General features: G+C 31.9%; 4 protein-coding genes across 7 annotated transcripts; 1 reads left to right on the top strand and 3 right to left on the bottom strand.

Annotated features, from left to right (window-relative positions):
* Positions 1–2,324: 2,324 nt before the first annotated feature.
* Positions 2,325–7,040, bottom strand: LOC106755263 (multiple myeloma tumor-associated protein 2 homolog). Its single transcript, XM_014637377.2, has 4 exons — positions 6,882–7,040; positions 6,485–6,574; positions 4,717–4,984; positions 2,325–2,965 (listed from the first exon to the last, which is right to left on the bottom strand). The coding sequence occupies exons 1-4, from the start codon at positions 6,922–6,924 to the stop codon at positions 2,644–2,646; spliced, it is 723 nt and encodes a 240-aa protein (XP_014492863.1). The 5' UTR covers positions 6,925–7,040; the 3' UTR covers positions 2,325–2,643.
* Positions 7,041–8,641: 1,601 nt separating this feature from the next.
* Positions 8,642–14,414, bottom strand: LOC106755340 (uncharacterized protein At1g04910-like). Of its 3 annotated transcripts, XM_014637485.2 has the most exons (10): positions 14,211–14,412; positions 13,947–14,061; positions 13,540–13,854; positions 12,543–12,610; positions 12,375–12,463; positions 12,127–12,289; positions 10,610–10,899; positions 10,007–10,211; positions 9,590–9,747; positions 8,642–9,295 (listed from the first exon to the last, which is right to left on the bottom strand). In XM_014637485.2, the coding sequence occupies exons 3-10, from the start codon at positions 13,808–13,810 to the stop codon at positions 9,019–9,021; spliced, it is 1,521 nt and encodes a 506-aa protein (XP_014492971.1). In that variant the 5' UTR covers positions 13,811–13,854; positions 13,947–14,061; positions 14,211–14,412; the 3' UTR covers positions 8,642–9,018. The 3 variants fall into 3 exon arrangements, with proteins under 3 accessions (XP_014492971.1, XP_022633934.1, XP_022633933.1); XM_022778213.1 differs by having other exon boundaries at positions 10,610–10,782; positions 13,947–14,414; XM_022778212.1 differs by having other exon boundaries at positions 13,947–14,412.
* Positions 14,415–17,814: 3,400 nt separating this feature from the next.
* LOC106755301 (transmembrane emp24 domain-containing protein p24delta9) lies at positions 17,815–19,204 on the top strand. Its single transcript, XM_014637419.2, has 4 exons — positions 17,815–18,054; positions 18,427–18,636; positions 18,776–18,852; positions 18,943–19,204. Exons 1-4 carry the CDS (start codon positions 17,830–17,832, stop codon positions 19,085–19,087), a joined length of 657 nt encoding a protein of 218 aa, XP_014492905.2. The 5' UTR covers positions 17,815–17,829; the 3' UTR covers positions 19,088–19,204.
* Positions 19,205–19,301: 97 nt separating this feature from the next.
* Positions 19,302–26,102, bottom strand: LOC106755291 (serine/threonine-protein kinase STY46). Of its 2 annotated transcripts, XM_014637407.2 has the most exons (11): positions 25,448–26,100; positions 25,255–25,329; positions 24,866–24,982; positions 24,348–24,442; positions 23,619–23,739; positions 23,430–23,509; positions 21,806–21,865; positions 21,548–21,669; positions 20,983–21,068; positions 20,759–20,874; positions 19,302–20,162 (listed from the first exon to the last, which is right to left on the bottom strand). In XM_014637407.2, the coding sequence occupies exons 1-11, from the start codon at positions 25,715–25,717 to the stop codon at positions 20,036–20,038; spliced, it is 1,269 nt and encodes a 422-aa protein (XP_014492893.1). In that variant the 5' UTR covers positions 25,718–26,100; the 3' UTR covers positions 19,302–20,035. The 2 variants fall into 2 exon arrangements, with proteins under 2 accessions (XP_014492893.1, XP_022633950.1); XM_022778229.1 differs by lacking the exons at positions 23,430–23,509; positions 23,619–23,739 and having other exon boundaries at positions 25,448–26,102.
* Between the last annotated feature and the right edge of the window lie 147 nt (positions 26,103–26,249).

Genomic DNA, 26,249 nt, shown 5'->3' with positions numbered 1-26,249 from the left:
ATAAAAAAATTAATTTAATTACAAAAATAATTAGAATATAAAATTTATTTATTTAATAATATTAAAAAATTTAATTATTAATTAAATATAATTTTAATTATTTAAAATATATTTAAAAACATTATTTATAAATTATAAAAGATTTTAAATAATAAAAAAATTAAAAAAAAAATAAAAAGTGAAAACGTGAGGGGGTTGCATGACTTTAATAGTAGAAGTCGTCAAACCCTCATACGACTTCGTTTGTTTTTTTATTTTTTTTTGTTAAAAATGTCTTGGTAATCGATTACGATATACTTGTAATCGATTACCATGCCTTAAAGTCAAATGAACAGTGTGAAGTCGTGCAGGGGTGGCACGACTTCTTTATTTGAAGTCGTGCATGGGTGGCACGACTTTCCTATTCTCGTAATTAATTTTTTTTTTTGCCTATTCTCGTAATATTCCCCTCATTTTTGCCTACTATGGTACAAAAACCTATTTTTTAAGAGAGGAAAAGGAAAGGTTATAACTTTGATTATATATGTAGATGACATGATTGTTACAGGAAATGATCAAGATGTGATTTCTAGTTTACAACGATACCTTTCATCTGAAGTTGAGATGTCTGATCACATCTTATTTTTTAAGAGAGGAAAAGGAAAGGTTACAACTTTGATTATATATGCAGATGACAGATGACATGATTGTTACAGGAAATGATCAAGATGAGATTTCTAGTTTACAACGATACCTTTCATCTGAAGTTGAGATGAAACAACTTGGAAATCTCAAATATTTTTTGGGTATTGAAGTAGCTAGATCAAAACATGGTATTTTTCTATGCCAAAGAAAATATACTATTGATTTACTATCACAAACTGGGCTGCTTGGGAGTAAACCAGCTAATACACCAATTGAACAAAATCATAAACTCTTTCAATGCTCAAATTCAGCAAGCATAGACAGAGGAAGATACCAAAGGCTGATAGGAAAATTAATTTATTTGTGCCATACACGTCCAGATATCACCTATGCAGTGAATGTTGTTAGTCAATTTATGCATGACCCACGAAAGCTTTATATGGATGTTGTTGAAAGAATCTTGAGATATTTGAAGTCTGCTCCTGGAAAAGGAATTTTGTTCTCAAATAATGGAAACTTAAAGGTAGGTAGAAGGATACACTGATGCAGATTGGGCAGGTTCAAAAGATGATAGAAGATCTACCTTTGGATACTTTACCTTTGTTGGAGGGAACTTGTAACTTGGAGGAGTAAAAAGCAACCTGTAGTAGCAAGATCTAGTGTTGAAGCAGAATTCAGAGGCATGGCACTAGGTGTATGTGAACTTTTGTGGATTAAAAATGTGTTTATCAGATTTGGGATTTAAACCAAATGAAGCTATGAGGTTGTACTGTGACAATATTTCGGCTATTGCAATTGCTCATAATCCTGTTCAACATGATAGAACAAAACACGTGGAGATTGATAGACATTTCATCAAAGAGAAGATTGAAGCTGGAATAATTTTCTTTCCATTTATAAGATCAGAGTTACAGTTGGCTGATGTTCTCACCAAAGGAGTGTCAAGAAGATTGTTTGATGAGTTTCTATTCAAGTTGGGAATGTGTGATATCCATGCACCAACTTAAGCGGGGTGTTAAGATATGCTAAATATTCTATTAAAGAATATTAGACAATCAAATATTGTGTTAGTTATAATTTAGATATTATTTTAATTTGCACAGATTTGTACACCTATCATTCTTTTAATAGATAAAGAATCATAGGATCCTTATATGTATATATATGGTACTCTATTCATTAAAATAATACATCAAAATTATTCTTTAAACCTTTTATTAATTATATCTCATTTTTTTGTTACTTTTTAGATTAGGCTTTTGGAACGTATTAAATGAACCTTTCGAATTGTAAGATTTGAAAAAAAAAATTGTGTTCCGACATTTTTTATTTTAAATTAAATAATCCGAAACATGTTTAATTTAGTTAAGAGACGTTCAATTCATGGTTGGATTGATTTTCCCCATGAGTCTTAAAAGCATGAGATTCTAAAATGGAGGTTAAAAAAACAAAAAGATTATTTTTACTTTCTTGTGCCTACTCAATTTGAGCAAGTGATTGAAGAAACAAGTTTTGTAATAATTATTTGTCATTTTTTGTTGGGATAAAACATCCAAACGTGAACCTGATAGGACTATCTCTCAAGACCCTAAAGGCAACAAACAGGTGCGCAATAAGGGTTCCAAAGGGAGCAAAACCTATACTTTCATATAAGAGAACATAACCTTTCTTGAAAGGTAAATCAGAAGAGTCCAAAAGAGTAAAGAAAACAAAATGATTTCTCCCAAGAATAGAGCATACTTGCATCTCCAGAGAGATGATGATAGAAACATTATTCTTGGCTCAAAGAGGGAAGAGAAAGACTGGGTGAGAACTCGTGATATAATAGAAACACAAGTGACTGGCTTCATTTCCCTTGATCACAAATTCCAAATTTAACGCATGCCTGATTGTTAGTGCCAACATGCAGGCCATTAGGAATGCCAATTACCAAGATACACCATCCATATTGAGTCATTGAACTAGAAATAAACATGCTAATTCACATAGATGATGACAACACACACCCCCAGAAGAAATTCAATCTGAATCATGTCTCCTCCTCTCCTTGTCTTTCTTGTGCCTCTTCCTATCATCTGAATCACGAGAATACCGCTTCTCATGTTTTTCCTGTTTCTCACGTTTCTCTTGCTTCCTATCCTCCCGAGACTGCTTCTTCTCCCGCTTTTCATGTTTCTCCTGCTTCCTCTCCTCTCGTCTTCTCTTTCTTCTACTTTCATCTTCTGAAGCATCTTCAGTCTTCGTTGCTGGTTGATTTGGAATAGATACATTTTCCACCTCGGCTGGTGCATCATCCACTGAAAGTTTTGAAGAACCAGGTTCCTCCCAAGGGCGTGGTTCTCTACAAACGATAGGAAATGTAAGTAACAGAATATTGGTAGGGAATTCCATGAGAATAAACATGATTGGTGGCATAATAGTTTCATTTAGAAGGAAAACAAACTCGGTGTGGGGTATATCTTCAAGAGAATAAATCTGTTGAATATTCTAAAAGAACAGTTTTCAAAAACGAGTGTGAAAAACTACACAAGTACAACCAATCAATCTACCATTATAGCCAATTACAACTGCCAAAGACAACTATAACAAACTAGGACAGTAGATTGGTATTGCCGTAGTAGATTATTGACCATTGTATGTGTGTATATTTCATACACCACAGCAATCATATTCCTAGGCTTGTGGCTTAGGGGGAGTCTGGTTTTAGTTTGTAAGTTGTGCCACTCTCTCTACAGTCTCAAGCAATCTCCACATGCTTGGTTCGGGAAGTTCAGCAACATTGTTCAATCCTTTGAGCTGAAATGCAGTGAGGCAGACCACTCTGTTTTCTATTGCCTTACCTCTCCTGGAAAATGTGTGTACTTAATAGTGTATGTCAATGATATAATGATCACAGGCAATGATGCTGGAAAAATCTCAGTAAAAGGAACATTTATGCCATCTTTCCAGACCAAGGATCTTGGAAATATAAAATATTTTATGGGCATAGAAGTAGCCCTCGAAGGAAGGAGTTGTAATTTCTCAAATGAAATATGTTTTTGATATTCTTAAAGAGACAAGTATGATTGACTGGTTTACCTACCCATGGATCCAAATCAGAAAGGTCCAGAGAACTAGTTGGAAAACTTATTTATCTTATTATTACTAGACCATTCTATCCTTCGCAGTTATTCAAAATCCTTGTGTCGATCACTGGAATGTTGTCATTTGTATTCTAAAATATCTTAAAAAAGCTCTAGAACGGACTACTTTATGAGGATAAAGGAAATAGCCAAGTTATTGGATATTGTGATGCTGATTAGGCTAGTTCTCCTATAGATAGATGCTGATATTGTGTTTTTCTTCAAGGAAATATAGTCTTGTGGAAAAGTAAAAGGCAGAATGTTGTTGTTGCACGACCATCTGCTGAAGTAGGGTACAGAGCAAAGGCATTCCTGACATTTGAACTTATATGGGTTAAACAATTCTTACAAGAATTAGGTTTTTGCTACATTTAGCCAATGAAGATATATTGTGATAATCAAACTGTTCTCCACATTGCTTCTAATTCTGTATTCCATGAAAGGACCAAATATATGAAAATTGATTGTCATTTTATTCGAGAAAAATTATTGTCCAAAGAAATTTGGCTAACTTTGTCGGATCAAATGACCAACTTGTAGATGTAGTAATAAAGCTTGGAACATATAATTTGTACCCTCCAGTTTGGGGAGTGTTAGAATAAATAGTCTTAAATATGGTTTATTGTACTATGTGTTGGACCAAGTAACTAGGAGCATCTTCTAGAGTTCTCTTCTTTTCTTTCATCCATTGTATCTAATGTATCTCAAACTACTATAAATATGAAAACCTAAGAGGAGAGAACTCACTCTCTCAAATTCACCCTAAATCTTCTTTACTTTGATCTCAAGTAGGTAAAAACAGAAACAGCTGAAATAGAAAATAAATATGAAAACCTAAGAGGAGAAATGGTTTTTTTCAAACAATGAGCTAAAAAAATCAGAAGCAACTGAAAAAGAAAATAGCAAAAATTAAATTAAATATGAAGACAATAATAGCTTTAAAAATGTTTTACTTTCTAAGTCACATTACCTTGAAAAACCAAGACCCTGGACCCTTGCCGCTTCAGCATGACCTGCACCTAAGTCCTCTGCTGTAGATCCTCGCTTTACCAGTTCTGAAAACTCGTGTTTATCTAAACGATTACCTTGAGGACGGTTAGCACGCTTGGGAGCTAAGCCAAGTGCTTCCCTCATTGCCTGCTCCTCTTCTTCCTTAATTCTTTTTATCTCTTCTTTTGCAGCTTCCATTTCTGCATTTTGGGACTTTTTATCCCTGGTATACCAGAAAAGATCTTTCCCTGTTGAATCAAAGGAGGAGATTCAATGATGCTCTTTTACAAAGGTAATAACAAACTGCGCATTGCTAGAAAATTTGACCAATGAACTACACTGATCAAAGAGAAATCTATACAATAAATACAATGAAAAGTGGAGTTATCCTCAGTACAGATTCAGGAAAGAGATGAAACCATAATTATGGTAGGTCACAAACAAAGTGAATCCTGCAATAGAGTAGCTAAAGCTCGTGTGTTCAAATAACTACAAAGCTCAAAGCATCCTAACATAGGACATTTCTTTGAACACTGGCAAAGCTAAAGTGTAATCAGATTTCATTGGCAATACACCGTCAATACAAAAAAGCAAGGCATCCGGAAAACAGTTAATGGATTCCTACTTCTACTACTTCTTCCAAGCAATACAAAGTGAGAAGAAAACAGGAAAAGTTATGAAAAGCAAAGAACAAAAAAAATAGTTAATGTTTATATGCTCGTGTCTTGAGCCTTTTTTAAGCATCTTAGAAACAGGAAGCAGAGGAATAGTTTTTCTTTTACGTGTCTGTCTATTATCTTTCTTCAGACTTCCCAGCTTCTTATAAGTCAATTCAAGTAAATCAAATAGATCTAAATACAATGTAAAAAATGTCAGCAAAACCAACATGCCATATGCTACGCTTATATACTTCCATCACGCATTACTAAAAATATTATGAAACAACCTAAGATCCAATACCAATGAGTTAAATAGCAGTTGTAAATATATTCCAGTAAAATAAATAGACTAAGAGGAGGAGGTAGGGAAGCACTCAGAAGAAGCTCATATTAGAGTAAATTGGCCAAATTTGTTTTATACAGAAGACAAATTGTTCTCTATTGAAGAAAGAAGCCACTTCAGTAGATTTTGAAAACCAAAGGGTGACCAATTTAATTGACTCAAACAGGGAATACGACAAACATAAGTTTTCAACATCTGTTCAAGACTATAAACAAATATCTGTTTGAATAACCATATTGAAAAAGATATCATATGGAAACTTTGGTGGTTTTGGTAGAAACACCTCTTCTTCTTTTTTCTTTTAGTGATAAACAGAAAATACATACACATTGTAGAAGGTCCTCTGCTTGTAAATATATCTTAGAAGAGAGAGAGAAGGTGGAACAATAGCCTTTAAATAATATAACAGAATAATGAGATATTCTCTCAATACTGCGAACTGATGTCTAACAGTATCCAACTAAAATATTAAATGGGAATATCAATTCGGGTTTAGATCAGAACAGAGTTTAATTATTCCATTAGTCAATTCAAAGCATAAAACTATAAATACCAATTAAAAGCATGTTATGAATCCCCAAATAATCAGAATTACAAGTCGAGGGCACCCATATCTCCCAGGTATCCGGTGTCTTCAAATGTAACTAACTAATGGTTTGTCACCATGCTACATGCAAGAGTATAAAAACAACATTTAAAATTCTCAATGAACAGAATCCTGAGTTGAAATAAAGAATCAATTTTACCTTTCTGCCATCTTCCAACAGGAGCCTTGATACTGTGACCAAGGTAGTTCTCCCTATGCTTATCAACTTTGACATCCTCCCAAGTGAACTCTGGTCATCAAAGGTAAAACGCAAACATAAAATTTACATTCATTCATAATCAATTAAAATTATAAACATAGGTTAACTCTTGAGAATTAATTTTGTAAAGCCCAGAGTTCTAGGGTTCAATATGATCGATCAACTCATGAAAACATAAAATTAAAAAAGACAAAACCCTAATTTGTAGAAACCGTTCACCATACGAAATTCGAGAATGAATTCTAGAAATTTCAACTTGACATATTTCCGAAAGAGAGAGATGGAAAAAAAGAGAAATTGATGGTGTCGGGACAAGAGAAGAGCATAGAAAACTTACGATCTCGACCGCCACGAACGCCACCTCTGGTTGGATGATACATGTCTACGCCTAAACACACACTTCTCTCCTTCGTCTATGATAAATTATTTGCCTTGCATCTATCATCTAACCTACCAAAGAATCACGTTTAAATCGCCTTCACACAAAGGGAAGCCTTGTTTGGCTGTTTAAAAGAAAATTTCAAAATAGTCCTTGGAATATTTTATAAATTATTAAATTAATTTTAATATGGATAAAAATAAAAGGTTATGAAATATGAAAACTTTTAATCAAGTTTCTATTAATTTTTATGGTATTTTTAAAAAAAAAAATCGATTAAGTCGTTAAATTTGTCTCTTTCTCAAAATATTTATTAAAAAAATTAAGTTAATAAAAATTACAAAAATTTTAAAATTTAAAATTTTTAAAAAACTTTAAATAATTTTAAAAGAATTTCATTAAATACTAAAAATCAATAAAAAAAATCCTCGTCATCATAGTCTCTTGTAAAAAAATAGAAAAATATTATATGGTACATTTAAACAAAATGACCGAATAAAGTAATAGTCACGTCACATTAACAGAAAAATCTAACGTAGAAATTCAATTGAAAAGTTTTAAACTATTAAAAATTCAATAAATCATAAAAATTTAATAGGGACTCAAAAGTTCTCAAATTTATCAATGACTCATCTTAATTAAGTACAAGTAAAATAAGTATTACAAAACATAATATTACTTGAGATTGAATTTACTTATAAATTAATCTTCAAATAAAAACCATACTGGATAATAATTGATTGCAAACAATTTGAAATGAGTTTAAAATGATACTAGTTTTTTCATTTTTGAATATCTATGAATAAAATGATTTTAATATTAAGTAGTTAGAATTTCAATATGAAAGTGGTAATAAAATTCAACACATTTAAAACATATTATAGGATGATTTTTAAAGTAGATATATTAACATAAATATTAAGAAAAACAATCATTTAACCAGATTTTTAATCTTTGATTCAATTGATAGTAATCTTATTATTGATGAACATGATGCTAAAAAGGAAGATTCAATAGAGTCTAGACTCTTTGTGCATTTAATAAATTCAAATACTTATTAGTGAATAGATCAAGTATAAAAGAAAGTTTTATACTAATTCAATCAAACTTAGAAGTTATTGTATGCATTTTTTAATTATAGATTGCATAATCCACAACCCACGAGGAATGCCTATGAAAAATATCAGTTTGAATACCATGAAGAAATACTTTCGAATTATAGAATCTGGAAGTTAATTTTTTCTAAAAAACATTTCAAATTCTACAATCTGAAAGATATTCTTTTCTGAAAAATAAAAATAAAAATTATTTTTTCTGAAACAAATATTTTCATATTGTACAGTCCAAAAATCAATATTGTTTTTCAGATTACAAAGTTAAAAGTAACTTCATAATTATACAATACAAAAGTAAAAATTGACTTTTAAATTATTGTTCGGAACTGTATAATCCAATTTACATTTTTTAATCCTGGATTGCACAACTCACAAGATTTCTATATTCCAAAGTCCAGGAAGAACTTTAAACCAATGGAGAAAGTAATGATTTTAATATTTATAGAGTTACAAAAGAAAGTATAAGGTGCAAAACGAAGTGGCCTTGACTTTGTACTAAGTTTAGTATTATTTGAATATATTTCAACCATTTTTGCAGGCGTATTTAATATCTCCATAACTGTAGCATTCATATTGTCTCACCACTTATCCAACAGTAATGTCTTCTAGGAAATAAAATTCTCCATCAATACTCCAATTCATTAAATGATATCCTTTTAGGATACGATGATGAGTTACTCCTTCTATTTTATCCTATTTTATGGTATACTTAATTTGAATTTGAATTGTCAAATATTCATTGAATGAAACTATTAAGAGACAGAAGAAGAAGAAGAAGAAGAAGAAGAAGAAAAAATTAACTAATGAAGGAAAAAATGAACTTTTGCCAGCCACACAATATAAGCTAATGCTTCTCTCTTTGCTTGTTATTTTTACTCCTTTGCTTGTTCCCTACAAAATTCCTGTGAGGGCTGTAATCTTGATTCTTAGCACAGCACCTGAGGAAGAATGAATGCATATTTTGGATTCCTCCTCCAAACTCATGATGATACCTTACTAGAGTTATGAGGACCTAGCAAGTCATCACAATTTGTTTCCTCACAGAGGCACTCATGAGGATTGGCATAGAAGTAGTCCTCTTCCTTTGGCTTATCTAAGATAACTCTACGCCTAGTTGGCTGAGCAATTCTCCTCTCATGAACCACTCTCACAGCATCTGCAAACTGAATCCATGAAAGGGTTCCATTTTGATGCATGTCAACTAATTCTACCACCTTTTTTCGGTCCAATAAGATGGTCTTTTTAAAACCAGAATACCTGCACACAAACTACTTAGAGACTTTCCACCGATATTCATGTGAAATAAAACATAATTACTAAACAGAAAAATGCTACCAACCCACTCTTCATCAGAAAACACAAGATTAAGTGTCTTACTTTTTATTTAATGAGTTGCACTCTGGTTTTGTAGAAACATTGCATTATACTAGGACTTCTCTTGGTAACAATTTAGATTCTCCAAAATCAGTACTTTGAAGTTCACTCATTTTAATACAGGGTGTGTTTACATTCTCCAAAACCAAACTGCAACCTGCAAGGGTAAATACATACCTGCGATGACCTTCCACTAGTTTTGCCATGTTCCCATCATAGGTAGGAACAAATGCGTTACTGGCTACTGAAACCATAAAATCCAAGGCTGCCATCTGAGATGAATGATTCTGGAACTGCCGCAACTCATCCCAGGTTAGCAATGTTTCCTTTTTCACCTAAAATTGCGAAGAAAAGTCAGATGCTTCGATGCAGAACAATTTGAAAGGGAAGAAAGGAGGATCAAAAAGAGAAAATGCATATTTAGATCAGGGCCAACAGGTCTGAAGGCTAGACCAATTTTCAACCACAGACAGAATGCGCAAGGAAAATTTTGCATAATCCACAACAACCCATTAGTATTATTCTGAACCATTTTAATATCCAAAAAATAAACAGAAAGTTGGTAGGAAAAACTATAATCCAATGAAAACTCACAATTCGTGGATATACAGATCTCAATTGTGCAAGTCTGCGTTCACCACCATAAATCTCACCAGCTGCAATATAGATCTGAGTCTCCCTACCAAAACCTAAGGCTCGCAGAACTAAGGCTGCCTCCTCTGGTGTCAGAGGACATAAGCCCTGTGATCTCCTCTCCTCAGAAATGATCTCCTTTTCTTTCCACCAAGGGAAAGCATACCTGAATTACAAGAGGAATTCAATATGGTGGCTCATAGCAGAATTTATGATCATAAAAATCTTTATTTCCTCAAAGTACTACAAATCAACATATATAATTCATGAAATATAGTATAGAATCTCTACTCTCCAATTGGAAGTTTCCTCAAACAGCACAACTAACCAGTACCTATTATCAGTCCCAAACTATAATGTTCCTATTTTTCGTCTCAAAATGAATAGAAGGCATGATTAACTAATTCAAATTAATGTTAATATCTATCACAGGGAAAACAGAAAAGATATTCAGTTGTATCCTCCCCGGCATCTCCCAGATAAGAACCATCTCTCTCAATTATTGACAAAAAAAAAAGTGGTTAAAAATCCAATATATAAAGCCAAACAAGAAACATAAAAGACCTCAGCTGCTTGAGCTCTTCAGCTTCTTTATCAGTGCAACCATGGGTACAACCAGAGAAAGCCAACATGTCCATCTCATATCTGAGATGCAATGCCACAAAAGGTCCCTTCTCATGAAGCATCTGAATCAATTTGTGCCCCAAATTTTCAATTTGAGGAGTGAACTTAAGTGCCTGGAAATTGACACGACACCTGAGTTTCTGTAAATCAAGTGGAAGACCATTGTTTGCTAGACGGGAATCAGTTTTGTTGAAATGTAACACCTTATGTTTTCCAAAAAGTGGTAAAATCTGAAATTTGAATTAACAGCATTAGATTAAACTCAATATATGTACTGGTCATAAAAAGGTAACACAATATTACAAACAAATTATTTTCTTATATGCACTCAAGGAAGCCATAGTTCTGAATTTTGATACCTACTTTGGCAGAACATCAGAAGCAACTCAGTCCAGTTTTTAAATAGGTAGCACAAGAAAAGCATCTTAAAGCAGTACTTGTGCCTTTCTTCATATTATTTCAATTTAATTAATTAACACAATATTACAAACTAATCATTTTCTTCTATGCACTCGAGGAAGCCATAGTTCTAAATTTTGATACCTACTACTTTGGCGCTACATCAGAAGCAACTCAGTCCAGTTTTAAAATAAGTAACACAAGAAAAGTAACTTAAAGTAGTACTTGTGCCTTTCTTCATATTATTTCAATTTAATTCAGAAGCTAAAATGCTTAAATTCAATGATAATATGTTTCTTAACATAACCCAACCAATAGTCTCCATTTTCAACAACATAACACATTCTTCTCCTAAATTGCACACTTGCCTCTCTTGTCCTTTCCTTTTTAATGAGAAAAGATGAGATAATAGGAAGAAGAAAAGTAACTTCAGAAATGAGTCATGGAAGGTTAAAACAATTTCTTAACTATTATCCCAATTTAGCCTCCAGCATGGATGGGTACAGACAGTACCAATGACACGATGAAAGGAAAATTAAAATGCCCTCCTATTTATATACTACAAGTTCACACTGCATTTTAGTCTTGCAGCATTACATAACAAAATCAAGAGTAATAAAATATAGCAAAAGTAACTATTGGGAAGTATAGCATGATTTCGAACAAGAAATCCATAATAATAGACTAGGGACAACAATATTGCCTAAGTCTCAAGCAATTTGCAAGACGACAAAATTATTGACATATAGAATTCATCGTATCATCATGTCTACTAAATAAGACAGTAGCAAAATGCCATACAATCATAAAAGTTAAGAAAGGCTCCATGGCCTAATAAAAAAGAATTAAAAATTGATTTAGGAGGAAATGAAACATTTGTATCATCATAATGCTAACAAATAAAAGAATCCATGCTGTCCTAAAATTATAAATTTCAATTGCATAAAAATAAAGGTGAAGAATCATAATCACAATACCGAAACTTAAATTGCAATATGCATACTATATAGTTTTTCGCATTTTGATCAAATGACATTAAACAAATAAAATGAGCACACCTGTTCCAAGTAATATTTTTCATTAGACCAGCTAACAGGAGGCATCTCCAAGGTAGAGTATCCACGTTTGCCATTGAACTTTTTGGGCACTCTTTTCACTATCCGAACTTCATCTCTTAGAGAATCAATGAAATGCTTCACATCAAAAATGTCCTCAAAATTGCTGCAAAAAGAAAACTAAAAACCTTAAAATGACAAGGAGGCCAAATTACAGGATACTCATCTTTTTTTCAGAACAAAGTACATACCTAGGGTCTGCCCAAAATGATGTCTTATCAAGCTCCGGAACAACCAATGTGAGATTCAAAAACCGAGCAACAGACACCATATCACAAATCTGAAACGTCATACCACTAAATAAGTATTTATGCTTGACATACAATATAAAGAGAAACGGCAGAATAGGAAGTACAAACCGCAGCACGCATTTGATTCAAGCCCCCATTGCAGGAAACTCTTAGAAAACCATTACTTGTATAATTTCCTGTCAGGTTTCAGGTCAAAAGTTTTTAACATATACCAAAGTGAGTTAGAAATTAGAGGTAAAACAGTTAAAATATCTTATCCAAGAAACCTATGGTATTGATTTATACCAGTCGTATTATACCCACTCGCAATCCTTTTAACAACTAAAATACACAATAACGGAAATCAAAAGATGAGGCACACCAACAGGACACAATTTTTGTCCAGCACCCAGGAAATTGTCAATAAATCCAAAACAAGCAAGCAGCTTTGAATAAATTATGATCCATACATATAAAGTAGTTATAGAAGAAGTCATATTAGAAGAACATAACATAACATAAATCTATAAATGGAGATCTTTCTGTAATATTTAGAGAAAATTACCTCTTTGGTTACAACTTAAACAGGTACATGTAAAACTACCAGGTATGAACGTATGCATATCTTAAGACCCTATGTTATTGTCATATTTGCTTTCCGTTTAAGTCGCTCCTGCCACCCCAAACCAAAACTGTATGGGACCACTAATCAGTACTAATGTTAAGCAGCTCTTCTTGCAGTAAATCCTTAAAATATGATCATTAAATATCAAAATCAATGTCGATGTTCAGAAATCAGTAAGATCTGTTCTAATCTTAGTTAGAAATTCTAATGCTCTCATCACAAATCCCCAATCACACCTTCATAAATACCGAATAATAATTGCTAGTTAACATCCATAAGTCCATAAAGCATTGATGCTCCCCAGTGATTTCACAATCCACAAATCAAACACAATTGCACCTTCTTTTATAAGAACCATAGTCGTCTTTAATAACACTAACAAATGGGTTTCGTTGCTCAAATATATTATATACGTATCCAATGTCACATTACAGCTTCAAGTTATTCATTTAAGCAAACAAGAACTTAGCTGTAAGACAAGTATTCAGTAAAGAAACTAACTTCGGGGAAGAAAAGCAGGAGGCGATTGATAAACCCCATTATCCTCTTGTATTGGAAGCTGAACTTGGGCTATGTGATATATACCATTAGTAATCCCAGAAATCAAATGTGAATGCCATAGTTCACTCACTGTCACTAACTGAACCAGACACGTCCACAGCACAATGCTTGAGCACACACGAATGAACCAAATCCTCAAACGTGTCCTGGGAATCACAGGACCCGAAAATTTATCACACCTCACTTGTATGCCCTCTGATCTAACCTCCATTTCACAGCCACACACCTCATTGCCGCTTCATCGAACCTTAAAACCTTCACACAACATTCCCACACAAACCAAATCAGCATAACACAAATAGACAACGGAAAAATAAACCCATTAATGCAACCCCGTGAAGCCCTACCTCGGGCACAAACGATGCAACAAAGAGGATGAATCTTTTGGAGAAACTGAAACCGACCCAGAATTGAATTTGAAGCAGATTCTGGTGCACGAGACTCAAAACACGATCTTTTGTTCTTCAAGAATCAATGAACAAAAATTAACAGGAGAAAGATGGGGGAAAAAGTGTTATAGAGAAGGATTGGGATAGCACAACGAGACAAAGATCCAAGAACAAGGGAGTGAAAGCAAAGGATCAAATCTCAACGACAAACAAACGTCTTACAATGAATTTTTTTATTCCCTTATCCGGGAAAATTGTTTATTTTTCCTTGCCTTTTCTATTGCAACCACGACGATTTCGCCAATCTCAATGGAAGTTTCTCTCTCTTTTCCACAGAAAAAAATGTTACCTTTCTCTCTCTCCGATTCTGATTTTCTTTTCTTTACAGGAAGTTTTAAGAAGAAAAGGTGTACAACCCAAAATCAGTTACCTTTTCTGAAGAAAATTACAGAGACGAGATGAATGGATAAGAATCAACTAATCAAAATTAAAGAGTTTGAAATGATTCTATTATAATTCTAACAACTTCTTATGGCTTCAAAATCAATTATTTAACTAAATTTTAATTTTTAATATCTACATATACCTATTTGTTAGTATTTGAATGTATAGAAGTTTTTTATTAAAGTTCACAATTTCATCAATGAGTTTGATTGCAGAATATGCATGCATGCATTAAATATTCTTTTTTTTTTAAAGTAATATTCAAATAATTAAATGCACATTTCTATCTTACATTAATTATTGTTGAACAAATCTTATGTTTTGGAGATGAAATATGATCACATTTTATAATTTATTGTTTTTAACACTTAAATCAAAATAATGAATGTTGAATTTTTCTCTAACGTAACCTATTAATAATTTTGTAATATTTTTTTGAAAAATATAATTTACTAAATTTGAATTTTAAAAATAAGAAGTGAGATTGTGATGAAAATAGTAGCTAGTTGGCACATTGGATGGGAAGCAAATTGAGAAAATAATAAGATATTGAGTGTGATTAGTAAATCAATGATAAGAATAGCTCTCTAAATAATTTAACTATCCTTAAAATTGTGAAACGTTCATTAATTAAGATGTCATTCTCTTTGCTAATAAATTATCTATGCATACTCTCATTTACTCTCATATAAAGTTAGAATCCAATTCAAAATTATTGGAATTAGTTCATAATCAAAATCTTGTCCTAGACAATTTTCAAACAAAGTACTAATGTTATTTTAAGTCCTAACTTCATTATTTTAGTAAATACGTTGCTCACTTCTATCTTATTTTTCTTCATATATAATATCTTCGATATAGGTGATGGATTCTTGAATCGCTAAAAAAATAACACAACTTCATTATGTACAAATATTAATGTTTAAAGTTTGATGTGATTTCTAATATATGAAAGATATATATATATTATTACCTATGTTCAATCATATCTAGTTGTAGCTCAAATAATGGTTTTTATCCAAGATATGACTTATATAGCCATATTTAAATTAACTTTTCTACTTGTTACACTAAACACGATAAAGAAAATAATCATACATTAATGTCATAAATTAAAATGCAAAAATCAACTTTAAAATTAATAAATTTCAACTTTTAAATATAATACTTAAATTTATTGCACTCTGAATTTATTCACATTTCTAATTAAATTGAAAACATAGATTAGTAGTAATATAAATAAATAGATTATATGAAAAAAAAAAAAGTAACATTTACGTTTCTATCACTAATTAATAAAATTGTGTGATTTTTTATTTTGACTATCATAAATTTCGTTATATTAATTAAAAAATTAGTTTTATATAAATGTTAACTAACATGTTATTATTAATAAAAAAACAAGTCAAATAAGTAAATTATAAGTTAATATAATAATCTAAAATGAGTAATAACTACAATATATAATATGAGTACTAATAAATATAACACATCAATTATTTTAAAAAACAAAAAAAAAATTATTCCATTTTGTATTATCTCCATATGGCTTTCATTCTAACATAAATGATATTTAATTATTTATATGAACTGGTAAAAGGTACTCAGATTTGTTAAATTTGTACTTTATATTGTATCTATTGGTTAAAAACAGTTTATTTTATTTTTATTTATGTAGATAGATTATTATTTATGTAATTTGTTCTGTCACGATTTTTCTTTTCATACAATTTCTTCATTTTTTACTAATACTAAGGGTGTTAATGATTCAGGCCACACAAATTCCCCTAACCCAAAATATAAATAAATAAGAACTTTAATATAATACAAATCTGAAGTAAAACAAATACAATTGAAAATAAATTATAATTTTAATAATTATCTTTTTAAATATAAAATTATAAGTTACAATTAATTTAAAATTCTAATTATTGTTACTCAAAAATATTTTTTTATCTATAATTATTTAAAATTCATAGTAAACATAAATGTTTTTTTGTTTGGTATTTATCAATTGCTCTAACAAATAATTATTCAAAATACTTATATTTTAAAAGATTGATTTAATTTAGTAAGTAATAATAATTTGCTTTAAATGGATTTGACTGAATGGATAAAAAAAAGAACATATCTAATGGTAATAAAATAAAAGTAATTAATAGGTAGGTAAGGAAATAGAATGTCTACCAATTAAGAAATTTATTTATTATTCTTCTATTTGTTAATATAAACTTACTAAATTAAAAACAATTAATCTTTTAGTTTAATGTTTTAAACTAGAAGTGAATTGAAACCTTAAAGTTAATAATTTCTAAAATTATGCAAATTTATAAAAAGATGCTAAGATGTGTAAGAAATTGACGAGTGAATGATATTTTAACAAGTAACTAGTTAAAAAATAATGAGATAAATGAGTATCAATTTATCTCGTCTAATTTTTTAAATTAATTGATAATTTAATTTTTCATTTTATATGTAAAAATATTCTAATATATTTTTATATATTTTTCATTTATTAAAATGCTTTAGAACAGTTTATATACTCATATCATGACATACTGTCATTCAAATTTTAAAAAATAAATATTTATTTGTAACGATATTTTAAAAAGCAACCCTACTTTCCCATGCTTATTCAATACTTGAAAAATGTAACTTTAAAGATTCAATTACACATAGACAACATATTCATATCTGTTTTTTACTGCTTTTTAATAATGGAAATATATAGCGAATTTTGTGTTATTTTTTATTATAATAATAAAATATAATAAATTATTATTATTAAGGAAAATGATATTTTAACACCAATTTTTTGACATCATTCTGACACTGCACACGTGTTAAAATGTGGTTGGACGATTTTAAATTAAAAAAAAAAAACTTTGGTTTTTCTTTTCTAAATATGTCTTTGCTTCAATTTTTTTTAATATGAAATCGTCTAACCACATTTTGACACGTATACAGTGTCAAAATATCAAGGTGTTAAAATATCATTTTCCTATTATTATAACTTACGTATATTCAAAAGTTTATTTCTCCATTTGTGATAGTTCTTTTATTATAAATGTTTATTTTCGTTTAAAAAAGGTTAACTTTAAAAAAATTGTCAAATTGAAAAGGCAATCAAATTTTAAAATATAAAATTGATAAGAATTGATGTAAAATTGCACTATAATATATTTTTTATTAATATTATAGATTTGTTAAACAGCACAAAGAAGGAAAGAAATACAAAGTAACCAACCACGATGAACAATGAAACAAATCTGACAAACAAGCTCCATTGAAAGAATCAAAATTTTTTATATATATATATATATATATATATATATATATATATATATATATATATATATATGAATTCACTGTAGATGTTTCATGTTTTGTAGTGTACATGAACACTATGGTTAAACTAAAGCCACAACCGCGCTGGTTTTTTGTTCTGATTTTTGGACTGTTTTCATATTCAGTTCAATCACTGAGGTTTGAATTGCAATCTGGTCAGACCAAATGCATAACCGAAGACATAAGGAAGAATTCAATGACAGTGGGCAATTACAGTATCATTAATCCCAATGTTCATCAACCCTTGCCTGATTCTCACACTGTCAGTGTTCGGGTATGTTTATTGCTTATTTCTGAAAACTTGTTTAGGTTTTTATACAGTAATTTTTCCTTTGATGTAATGGTTATCAGTTTTTTTTTTTCTTTTTTTTATCTGGGATGTACCTTTTCAGTAATGGTGTGATCATGATGTAATGGTTATACAGTAATTTTTCCTTTGAAATCAATTCTTAAATATACTTGAAGGATCGAAAACTTTACCAACTTTTCTGAATTGGATGGATCCAACAGAAGAATAAGAGGGTAGGAAGAAAATCAAGAAGTAGAAAATTAAACTTTTGATGCTCATTTTTTTTTAAAAAAAAATTTTTGTGCCTGAATTAATATAGTGGTAAATTTGAATGATGGGTTTGGTTTGTGATGTCAGGTGGGTTCACTGGAAGGGAATATTTATCACCAGAGTGAATATGTTCAGTCAGGACAGTTTGCATTTGAGGCAGTAGAAAATGGTGATTACATGGCATGTTTCTGGGTTGGCCATGAGAAGCCCCAGGTAACACTCACCATTGATCTCGATTGGAGAACAGGTGTTGCAGCAAAAGATTGGTCCAATGTTGCAAAGAAAAGCCATATAGATGTAAGCGAGTGTTTGTATGGTATTAAGGATGTATATTTGTTAAACACTTTCTTACACAAAACAATAGATATAATGATGGATGTTGAATAAATAATCATATTTATATTTTGTCATACACTGATTTGTCTCATATTTCCAGGGAATGGTACGTCAGCTACAGATTTTACAGGAAGTTGCCTCTTCCATTCACGATGAGACTATTTATCTTCGAAAACAGTAAGCATGCATATTAGTTTGTACCTGAATTCTTAATTCAAATTTCAAGAGGATTTTAATGCTTCTTTTATTAACCATATTTGCTTTTAGAGAAGAAGAAATGGAACTGCACAACTGGACAACCAACACCAGGATATTGTGGCTGTGCTTGCTTTCACTTTTTTTCTGCATGTCAGTAGCAGGGTTGCAACTATGGCACTTGAAGACCTTCTTTGAGAAAAAGAAAATCCTCTGAAATTTTTTCATTTCTTTTATATTGTGCTCATGAGCATACCAGGGCATCAGTTTATAGCATATACACATGTGGAGACCTCTAAGTCATGCAAAATTGTGCCTTTTATTTTGTTGAAAATAGATAAATTCATAAGGAATTATTATTTTGTTGAGTTTTAAAAAACAGCAAAAATTGAATAGGTTATTATAGTGTGTGCTTAAACAATGCATTTCTATTCACAGATGTGTTCAAACTATGCAGTCTATTCACAGCATAGTACTCTGGTTGAGTGATGGTGTGATCATGAAGGCTCATGGCCTAGAGTGACCTTCATTGAATAGGTGCAGTTCTTTGTCTCTCTCCTTAGAGGTCATCACCTTGAAGGGTGTTTCTTCCTGCACCTAAAATATTTAATGGATCACGTCTTATCATAGGGGATGAAACTGACAGAATAGATTGGGACAGGCCCAATATTTGCTAACATAGGAGGACAATTCCTAAATAAACCTTCAGAACCAATACAAGAACAACCTAAAACTTGGGAAGGAAATCTGATAGTAGTTGGTAGAATTTAACACATGAACTCGTCAAACAATGCCAAGAAATGAAAACTACCAATAGTTTTCAATGATAAGATAAAATTTAAACATTAGTTAGAATTGTTATATTTTTCCTTAATAGGTTTTGTACACAACATATTACACTCGAATAACCACTATTATCTGCTCACAACAATAGCTGAATGGAACTCAGCCAAGAATTTTAATAAGACAAAAAAGTAATTGAATGTAAACACCTGCTAAAAGAATCAGCATCAACCAGTTATGCTTCTCTGAGACTTAAGTTTAAAACACCTTCTATGACTCCAGCTAGGTATTCCAAATTGGCTTCTTTGACAAACCCGCAGCAGATTTGGAATGGTAACAGCAGATAATCACCTGAATATCTGGACACGAATGCTCTTATAATTCATGAAGCGAACACTCTCCAGTGATGATCTGAAGGCAAATTTTCCTTGATCTTTTCAAGCCGTTTAAGGATCTCTATGAACGAAGGTCTTTGACTTATGTCAGAAGACCAGCACTCCTCTGTTAAACTAAGAAAACACAAGGTCAAATTCCATATGATTACAAATTACAACCCTGAAGCTGCTCTAAGAAATAGTTGATATAACTAACAGAGATGAGTATTTGACTAGACTGGAATTGTGACAGCAGCCTAATTGTACAACATTTATAACCTACTACCAAGTGATCTCGAAATGAGAGATTTCATATTTATGCTTGTCATACTAGGACTCTAGGAGTATTACCAAGGCACCCTTAACTGTAAGCATAGTTGTAAAATTTTCTTCCTAGTACGAGAGAGAATGTCTCACTGTTGTTCTCTTATTCTCATTCATTATGACTCAGATCGTCACAAGCTTTAGTAACTGTTCACACACTAAGAATATAAACGCTGGGTTGGTGTAAAAGCAAAGAAAAGGCAACGTGGTTGCTAAGTTACTAGTTTCAAAGGTAAAGAATGATTTCCGTCTGACATTGATTTCATCAGTTTAAAAAATTAAAAAAAAGAAAGAAGAAAAAAATGATATTCATCTCTGACAGACAGCAAAAACAAATGGGATACAAAAAGAGAAGAAATTGGATTTGAGAGGGTGGGCGGGGAACTGGGTGATTAGAAATGACTTACTCTCGCAGGTCAGAAGTATAACTCTTTGACCGAAAGGAAGGTCTGTGTCCTTCTGCCACATATTTGGCTCCATCATATGGTTCATAATTGGAAAAAGGAGGTTCACCTTCAAGCATCTGACCCAAAGAAGATTTCAAGAATAGTGAATTCGAAAGTTTAGAACTAGCTTCAACCTTCTACCATTTGATCTAACAAAATTCTTAAGTCTTAAAGTGTGGAATTACCTCATACAGAATCATTGCAAAGGAGAACACGTCAACCTTCTTATCATATCTCCGGTGTTTGAAAACTTCAGGAGCCATGTAGCGGTCTATTTTTTCAATAAAAGAAGGAAATTTTAATTTTGTGCAGAAATGTAACTACTTTTAATTAAAGAAATTTCATACACTCCTTCAACTTTACCTCATTTTGAAAATGCCATATTAAAATTCCATAGACCTTTCCTAAACCTCAATCAGATAGACTCTTCCATGCATATGCGTAATAAAAACCATTCATCATATGACATGCCTATTGATTAATTCATTTGATAATCTTGTAACTCATGATTTTATTTTATTTTTTAAAATATTCTTATTTTATATTCCTTTTATTCTACGTTTTTTAATTTATGAAACTTAAAAATAAATTTAAAAATAAAACAAAAAACCAGATATTATCTCATGCAAGTCATGTTATCGGTGATTTTAACTTATTGAAAGTTCAAGATGGATATTTCAAAACAAGGTAAAGTTCATGGCATGTCTATGCATTTTCCCTTATTGATTTGAAAGAATTTCTCATACTCACAGCTTCCAGTTTCACCCGTCATCTTGTATACATCATGAGAACTTTGGACCTTAATAAGCTTACTAAGTCCAAAATCACCAACTTTTAAATGGTCGGCACTAGAATTGACTAAAAGAACATTCCTGAAATTTTAGGGGTGAAAAAGATTTCAACTTGCATCGAAATATAAATAAATTCCTATCATGTTCTAGATCATGTTAAATACTCTAAATCTAGGACAGAAAAATTGAAATCAATTTGTAAGAATAACATACTTACCTTGGCTTTAGGTCTCGATGGATGATAACATTTGGTTCATTGTGAAGATAGGCCATCCCTCTACAAACAGTATTTACAAAATATAGATTAGAAAATTAGTTAGATTCAATGAATCTGCATGCTTTCAAGTGTTTCTAGATTTCCTAACAATGTTTTATTAGCATCTTTAGGAATACATGATGCTCTGTTATGGGCTTAGTTATGCATTTGACAATATTCTTGAAGCTCCTCCCTTACTCATCTCAAAAAGAATTAATCAGTTTCTTTAACAAAAATAACAGAAATCTTAAACGATTTTCTAGTGATTTTGTGAATACAGTTTGTTTTAAACAAAAATGGCAAGTAAGGATAGCATTTCCTGTATCCTCATACTCATACACAGCAAAACTGACCATGATCGATAAAAAAAAAAATCATGGAGAAAATAATATCAAAGGGCATATATATGCTTAAAAGTGTTACTGCATGTAATTTCTTCATTACAGGTAAACCAGTATTCTTATACCTTAAGAGGAAACTTTGGTTCATAGTCTAAGTCAAGACAAACATTAGATAGCAACAATGGTGGTGAGAAGTAAACAAGCACGAAGACTTGGTACATGGAAATCTTCTTTTATGGGGTTCCAAATCTTTGCAACCTTATCTCCAACAAAGTTTAGGCTGTTTAAATACATTATATTAATAAAAGCCTGAGAGCCTATACTTTTAGGCTATAACCAAGTCCATCAAAAGTGTAGTTCACTTATCAGCAACCCAGATTTCAGAGAAAGGTGATTGAGTTATTTGACTTGAACTATTTGCATTCCTTTATAACACCGACAACGTTTGATTTTCTATTTTATTTTTGTAGAAGCCAAAAAACAGTACATCTATGACATGGGTAGAATACATTGTCTAGAGCAGGGGAGGGAATATCTTCGAACAAGGAAAAAAAACAGTAAACTTTCCAATCCATCACCCTGAAGCATTCATAAGAACACCATAAAGCGAGAAGCAGAGAGAAAAATTCAAAGTTGAGAAGCAAAGAGATACCCATAAAGATATAAGACTTTTACAAGTTCACGGACATCAGTAATTCATAATACCCCATAGCAATTAGATTGTAAAGCAAGACGGTAAAGCACTATTTTCTATACCAATGCTCAAGTTATGAGCTTTGGGAGTTCATTACAAATAATCATCTTTTATTGATTTTGATGTTGCCTGGAAGCTTAGGAAATTACTTCTGGAAATTTTTTAGAAGTAGGTTTGGCAAACTTCTTTTGAAATTGAAACATCTTCCGTCCATCCATTTCAGTAGCGTAGGACAAGGCCAAAGATTAAGGTCCTATGAAAGAGTGCTCTCCTTGCAATAGATTAAGGTCCTATGCAAGAGTGCTCTCCTTGCAATCCCAGGTCTTTGATGGGGTCAAATTTAACAGTTTTTTCAGCTTCTCAGGCTGTCCCACGAGAATTATCCATTTAAGGAGTGATTTTTAATTTATAACTATATAACATATTTACAGAGAGGTTGAAACGATCAAGGGGGTTAATGTCTCTCTTGTTTTGAGGTTTTCTGTTTGTTCTCTTTATAAATAAATTTAAAAAGAAAAACAAGAGAAACATCAAGAATGGCACACCATACCTAGCAATATCCAAGCCAAAGTTGATAGCTGCTGATGGACTAAGAGAACTTTTGTCCTTGAGGTACTTATGAAGATCACCCTATAAATGACACGAAATAGTAATTTAATAAAGTTTAATCTTTAAAGCACAAGATTTCGTGAGTTCAGAGCATCTGAACCTAGGTGTCTATTTATATGCATTCACGTACTCCTCTTAGATACTCAGTAATTAACATAAGGGGCTTCTTGTCTGTAACAGCTCCAAGAAATTGAACAACATTAGGGTGTCGAAGTTTCACAAGTAAATTAACCTCGTGCCTGAAGTCCTGACTGTATTAAAAAGTGATCAACAAAAATAAAGGGATAAGTGACTGAAAAAGGTGTAAGATAGAAAAAATGGTCGATTTCTGAAAATGCACAAGCTTAATCACTAGTTTGTCTGTGTATTGCCTCCTCTCTCCTTTTTATTATTCATTATTTCATTTTTTAGGGGTTTGATTATACATGAGCTTTAATGTGGACCATTTTTCCCAAAGAGGTAGCCAGTTCAAACAGAACAAACATCACCGCAAGAAACAGTCTAATTATTGAAATGGTTACCCATAGCCAGGGGGTTCAGAAGTAGACAGTTTTAGTTTGCAAAGGACAAGTTAATTTTTTAGATTAAAAAAAAAAAGTAAACGTGGAAATCAAATTTACAAAAAAAAGTATTTAAGAAATTATTTGTGGAGAACCATATCTGCCTTCTCAGGCTCCAAATGAATTTACCTGTAGCCGCCCCAAGTAAGCCTTGACAGAAGACAGATAATAGTAAGGTTGTTTGTTTTAACACATTCATCAACCACAGGCAATTAGAAGAATTTTACTTCAGCGATAACCTGTTAACTATATAGCAATCAAATCAAGAAAAAATCTAGAAATTAAATAAAGGATCTTACATCACCAATCTATCATCTGACAGAGATGGAAGAATACGTTTGACAGCAACAGGCGTTCCACGCCAATGGGCTTTTAAGATCTCGCCAAAAGATCCCTTCAGAAAACACACCCACAAAGATCAAACCTCAAGAGCAGATTTGGTTCATCAACAGTATAAATGCAAAGTAAAAGTAAAATGACATGAGCAGTAAAGCAATCACGTAGAAATGACAGCAAGAAACAGAGTGTATACAGAAATTAAAAGCCTTAAAAAAACCAAGACAAATAATAAAGAAAAATAAATGACCAGATTATCATCACGGAGATTGACAATTGAAGACTCACAACTAATTGTACTCACATGCGATACAGTCTATATCAAAACAACAATTTCATACTCACATCTAATCTGTATGATGAAGACACAATTTCATACATACAGCTCTACCACAACAATAAATACAGTGCAAGTTATAAATTCACAGTAAGATCTTGATACAGTACAATGCAAATGAGATCAAGAAAATAAAGAAAACACCTTTCCAATGCAAACTGAATGAGAGAAGTCCAGTTCAGATGGGTCAACTTCCCAGTCACATTTGTTAGGCAATGGGGGAAGAACAGGGCTCTTTTCAGAATGACTTCCATTTTGGCCCTGCGTAATCAAACATCAAACTCATTGCAACACATACACACATCAGTATCACAAACTCATTCTTCCCCCGTTTTAATGCAATAGAAAATACATTTTTATTTTATCTTTTGGTTTGAGACAACCGGTATCATTCTCCCCATAAGGCAACATGACTAGAACTAAAGACGATTTTATTAAGCTCGAACAATCTATGTCAGTGTCAGTTAATCGACGTGCTCACATTTCTATTTTCGTTGTTTCAAAATAATGCTCCTTCCATTGAATATACTTACATAAGACAAGCCTCCATTTAACGTCAAAAGCTCAATTATCGGCAATTTTTTAGCTCCTTCTGCATCAGCCAAAGGCTTTCCAGAACAAAACAACACTAATTTATTCGTCAAAGAAGTTAAAAAAGAAATTCTGTAATTAACGAATCTATCATAACACGACATAAATAGAGAGGGAGAGAGAGAGAGAGAGTACAGTGTTTTTCCAGCGATCTAAAGCATTGACGTCAGCACCGAATTCGAGCAAACAGTTAGCAACCTCGACCCAGCCGTGGAGCGAAGCCACATGCAGCGGCGTGCGGCTGTCATAATCTCTAGCCTTCACCAGCGATGGATCCTCCTCAAGAAGCTTCCGCACAGCCGCGGCGTCGTTTTGGTGCGAATGCCACAGAATGAGAGACGTTCGACTCACCCGAGCCTTCTCCATCGCCGCCGTGGCGGACGATCCGCTGCTGCCGGTGCTCATTGCCGGTTGCCGCCCTCCTCAATTGCTATGTTTTGATGACTACTCGGGAAATGCAACGCGGAAATCATATGCTGCAAAATTCACATGCAAATGAAATTGAAGATCAGAAAACGGTTCGCTGTAATGTGTAATGTGCTAATTTGTGGCTTTGTTTCTTCTCATTTTTAGTTTGTTGGTGTCATGTGATTGTGAAGTTTTTGTCTATCTTATCAGTTTTATTAGTTATTCTGCGTTTACTAATTCAACTGTATTTTTATTTTTTTTCAAATGAATTAATTATTCTATTCGGAATTTAAATATTATTTATTTAAGTGCATTAGTTAATCAACTGTATCGTGATTAAATTAAATTCCATAGTCGAATTCCATTTTTAAATTTATCTTCACTTTGAAGCATTTTGTTTCTCTGTTTTTGTTAGGATCAGGTGTGTGGTATACCCTGTTTTTGTATGTCACCTTTTGTGCTCCTTTTACTAATTTAATATATGATCACACTTTATAGATTGCCACAGTTATATATATATATATATATA

This window comes from Vigna radiata, unplaced genomic scaffold, assembly GCF_000741045.1.
Source record: "Vigna radiata var. radiata cultivar VC1973A unplaced genomic scaffold, Vradiata_ver6 scaffold_100, whole genome shotgun sequence".
In the NCBI taxonomy this organism is placed as follows: Eukaryota; Viridiplantae; Streptophyta; class Magnoliopsida; order Fabales; family Fabaceae; genus Vigna; species Vigna radiata.
Note: the sequence above shows the minus strand (reverse complement) of the source record. Positions and strands in the feature narration are given on the sequence as shown.

Excerpts from the sequence above, each read along its gene's own strand:
- LOC106755263 (XM_014637377.2), bottom strand. The coding sequence starts at position 6,924 with ATGTATCATCCAACCAGAGGTGGCGTTCGTGGCGGTCGAGATC. Across the intron at positions 4,985-6,484 it reads TGTTGGAAGATGGCAGAAAG|GGAAAGATCTTTTCTGGTAT; the intron begins GTAAAATTGATT and ends TTGATTCAACAG. Across the intron at positions 2,966-4,716 it reads CAGGGTCTTGGTTTTTCAAG|AGAACCACGCCCTTGGGAGG; the intron begins GTAATGTGACTT and ends TATCGTTTGTAG.
- LOC106755340 (XM_022778212.1), bottom strand. The coding sequence starts at position 13,810 with ATGGAGGTTAGATCAGAGGGCATACAAGTGAGGTGTGATAAATTTTCG. Across the intron at positions 12,611-13,539 it reads TCCTGCTTTTCTTCCCCGAA|GAAATTATACAAGTAATGGT; the intron begins GTTAGTTTCTTT and ends GAAACCTGACAG. Across the intron at positions 9,296-9,589 it reads CTAGTGGAAGGTCATCGCAG|GTATTCTGGTTTTAAAAAGA; the intron begins GTATGTATTTAC and ends GTTTGTGTGCAG.
- LOC106755301 (XM_014637419.2), top strand. The coding sequence starts at position 17,830 with ATGAACACTATGGTTAAACTAAAGCCACAACCGCGCTGGTTTTTTGTT. Across the intron at positions 18,055-18,426 it reads CTCACACTGTCAGTGTTCGG|GTGGGTTCACTGGAAGGGAA; the intron begins GTATGTTTATTG and ends TTGTGATGTCAG. Across the intron at positions 18,637-18,775 it reads CAAAGAAAAGCCATATAGAT|GGAATGGTACGTCAGCTACA; the intron begins GTAAGCGAGTGT and ends TCATATTTCCAG.
- LOC106755291 (XM_014637407.2), bottom strand. The coding sequence starts at position 25,717 with ATGAGCACCGGCAGCAGCGGATCGTCCGCCACGGCGGCGATGGAGAAG. Across the intron at positions 21,866-23,429 it reads TTTGGCTTGGATATTGCTAG|AGGGATGGCCTATCTTCACA; the intron begins GTATGGTGTGCC and ends TACTGTTTGTAG. Across the intron at positions 20,875-20,982 it reads TTGCAATGATTCTGTATGAG|ATGCTTGAAGGTGAACCTCC; the intron begins GTAATTCCACAC and ends TCTTTGGGTCAG.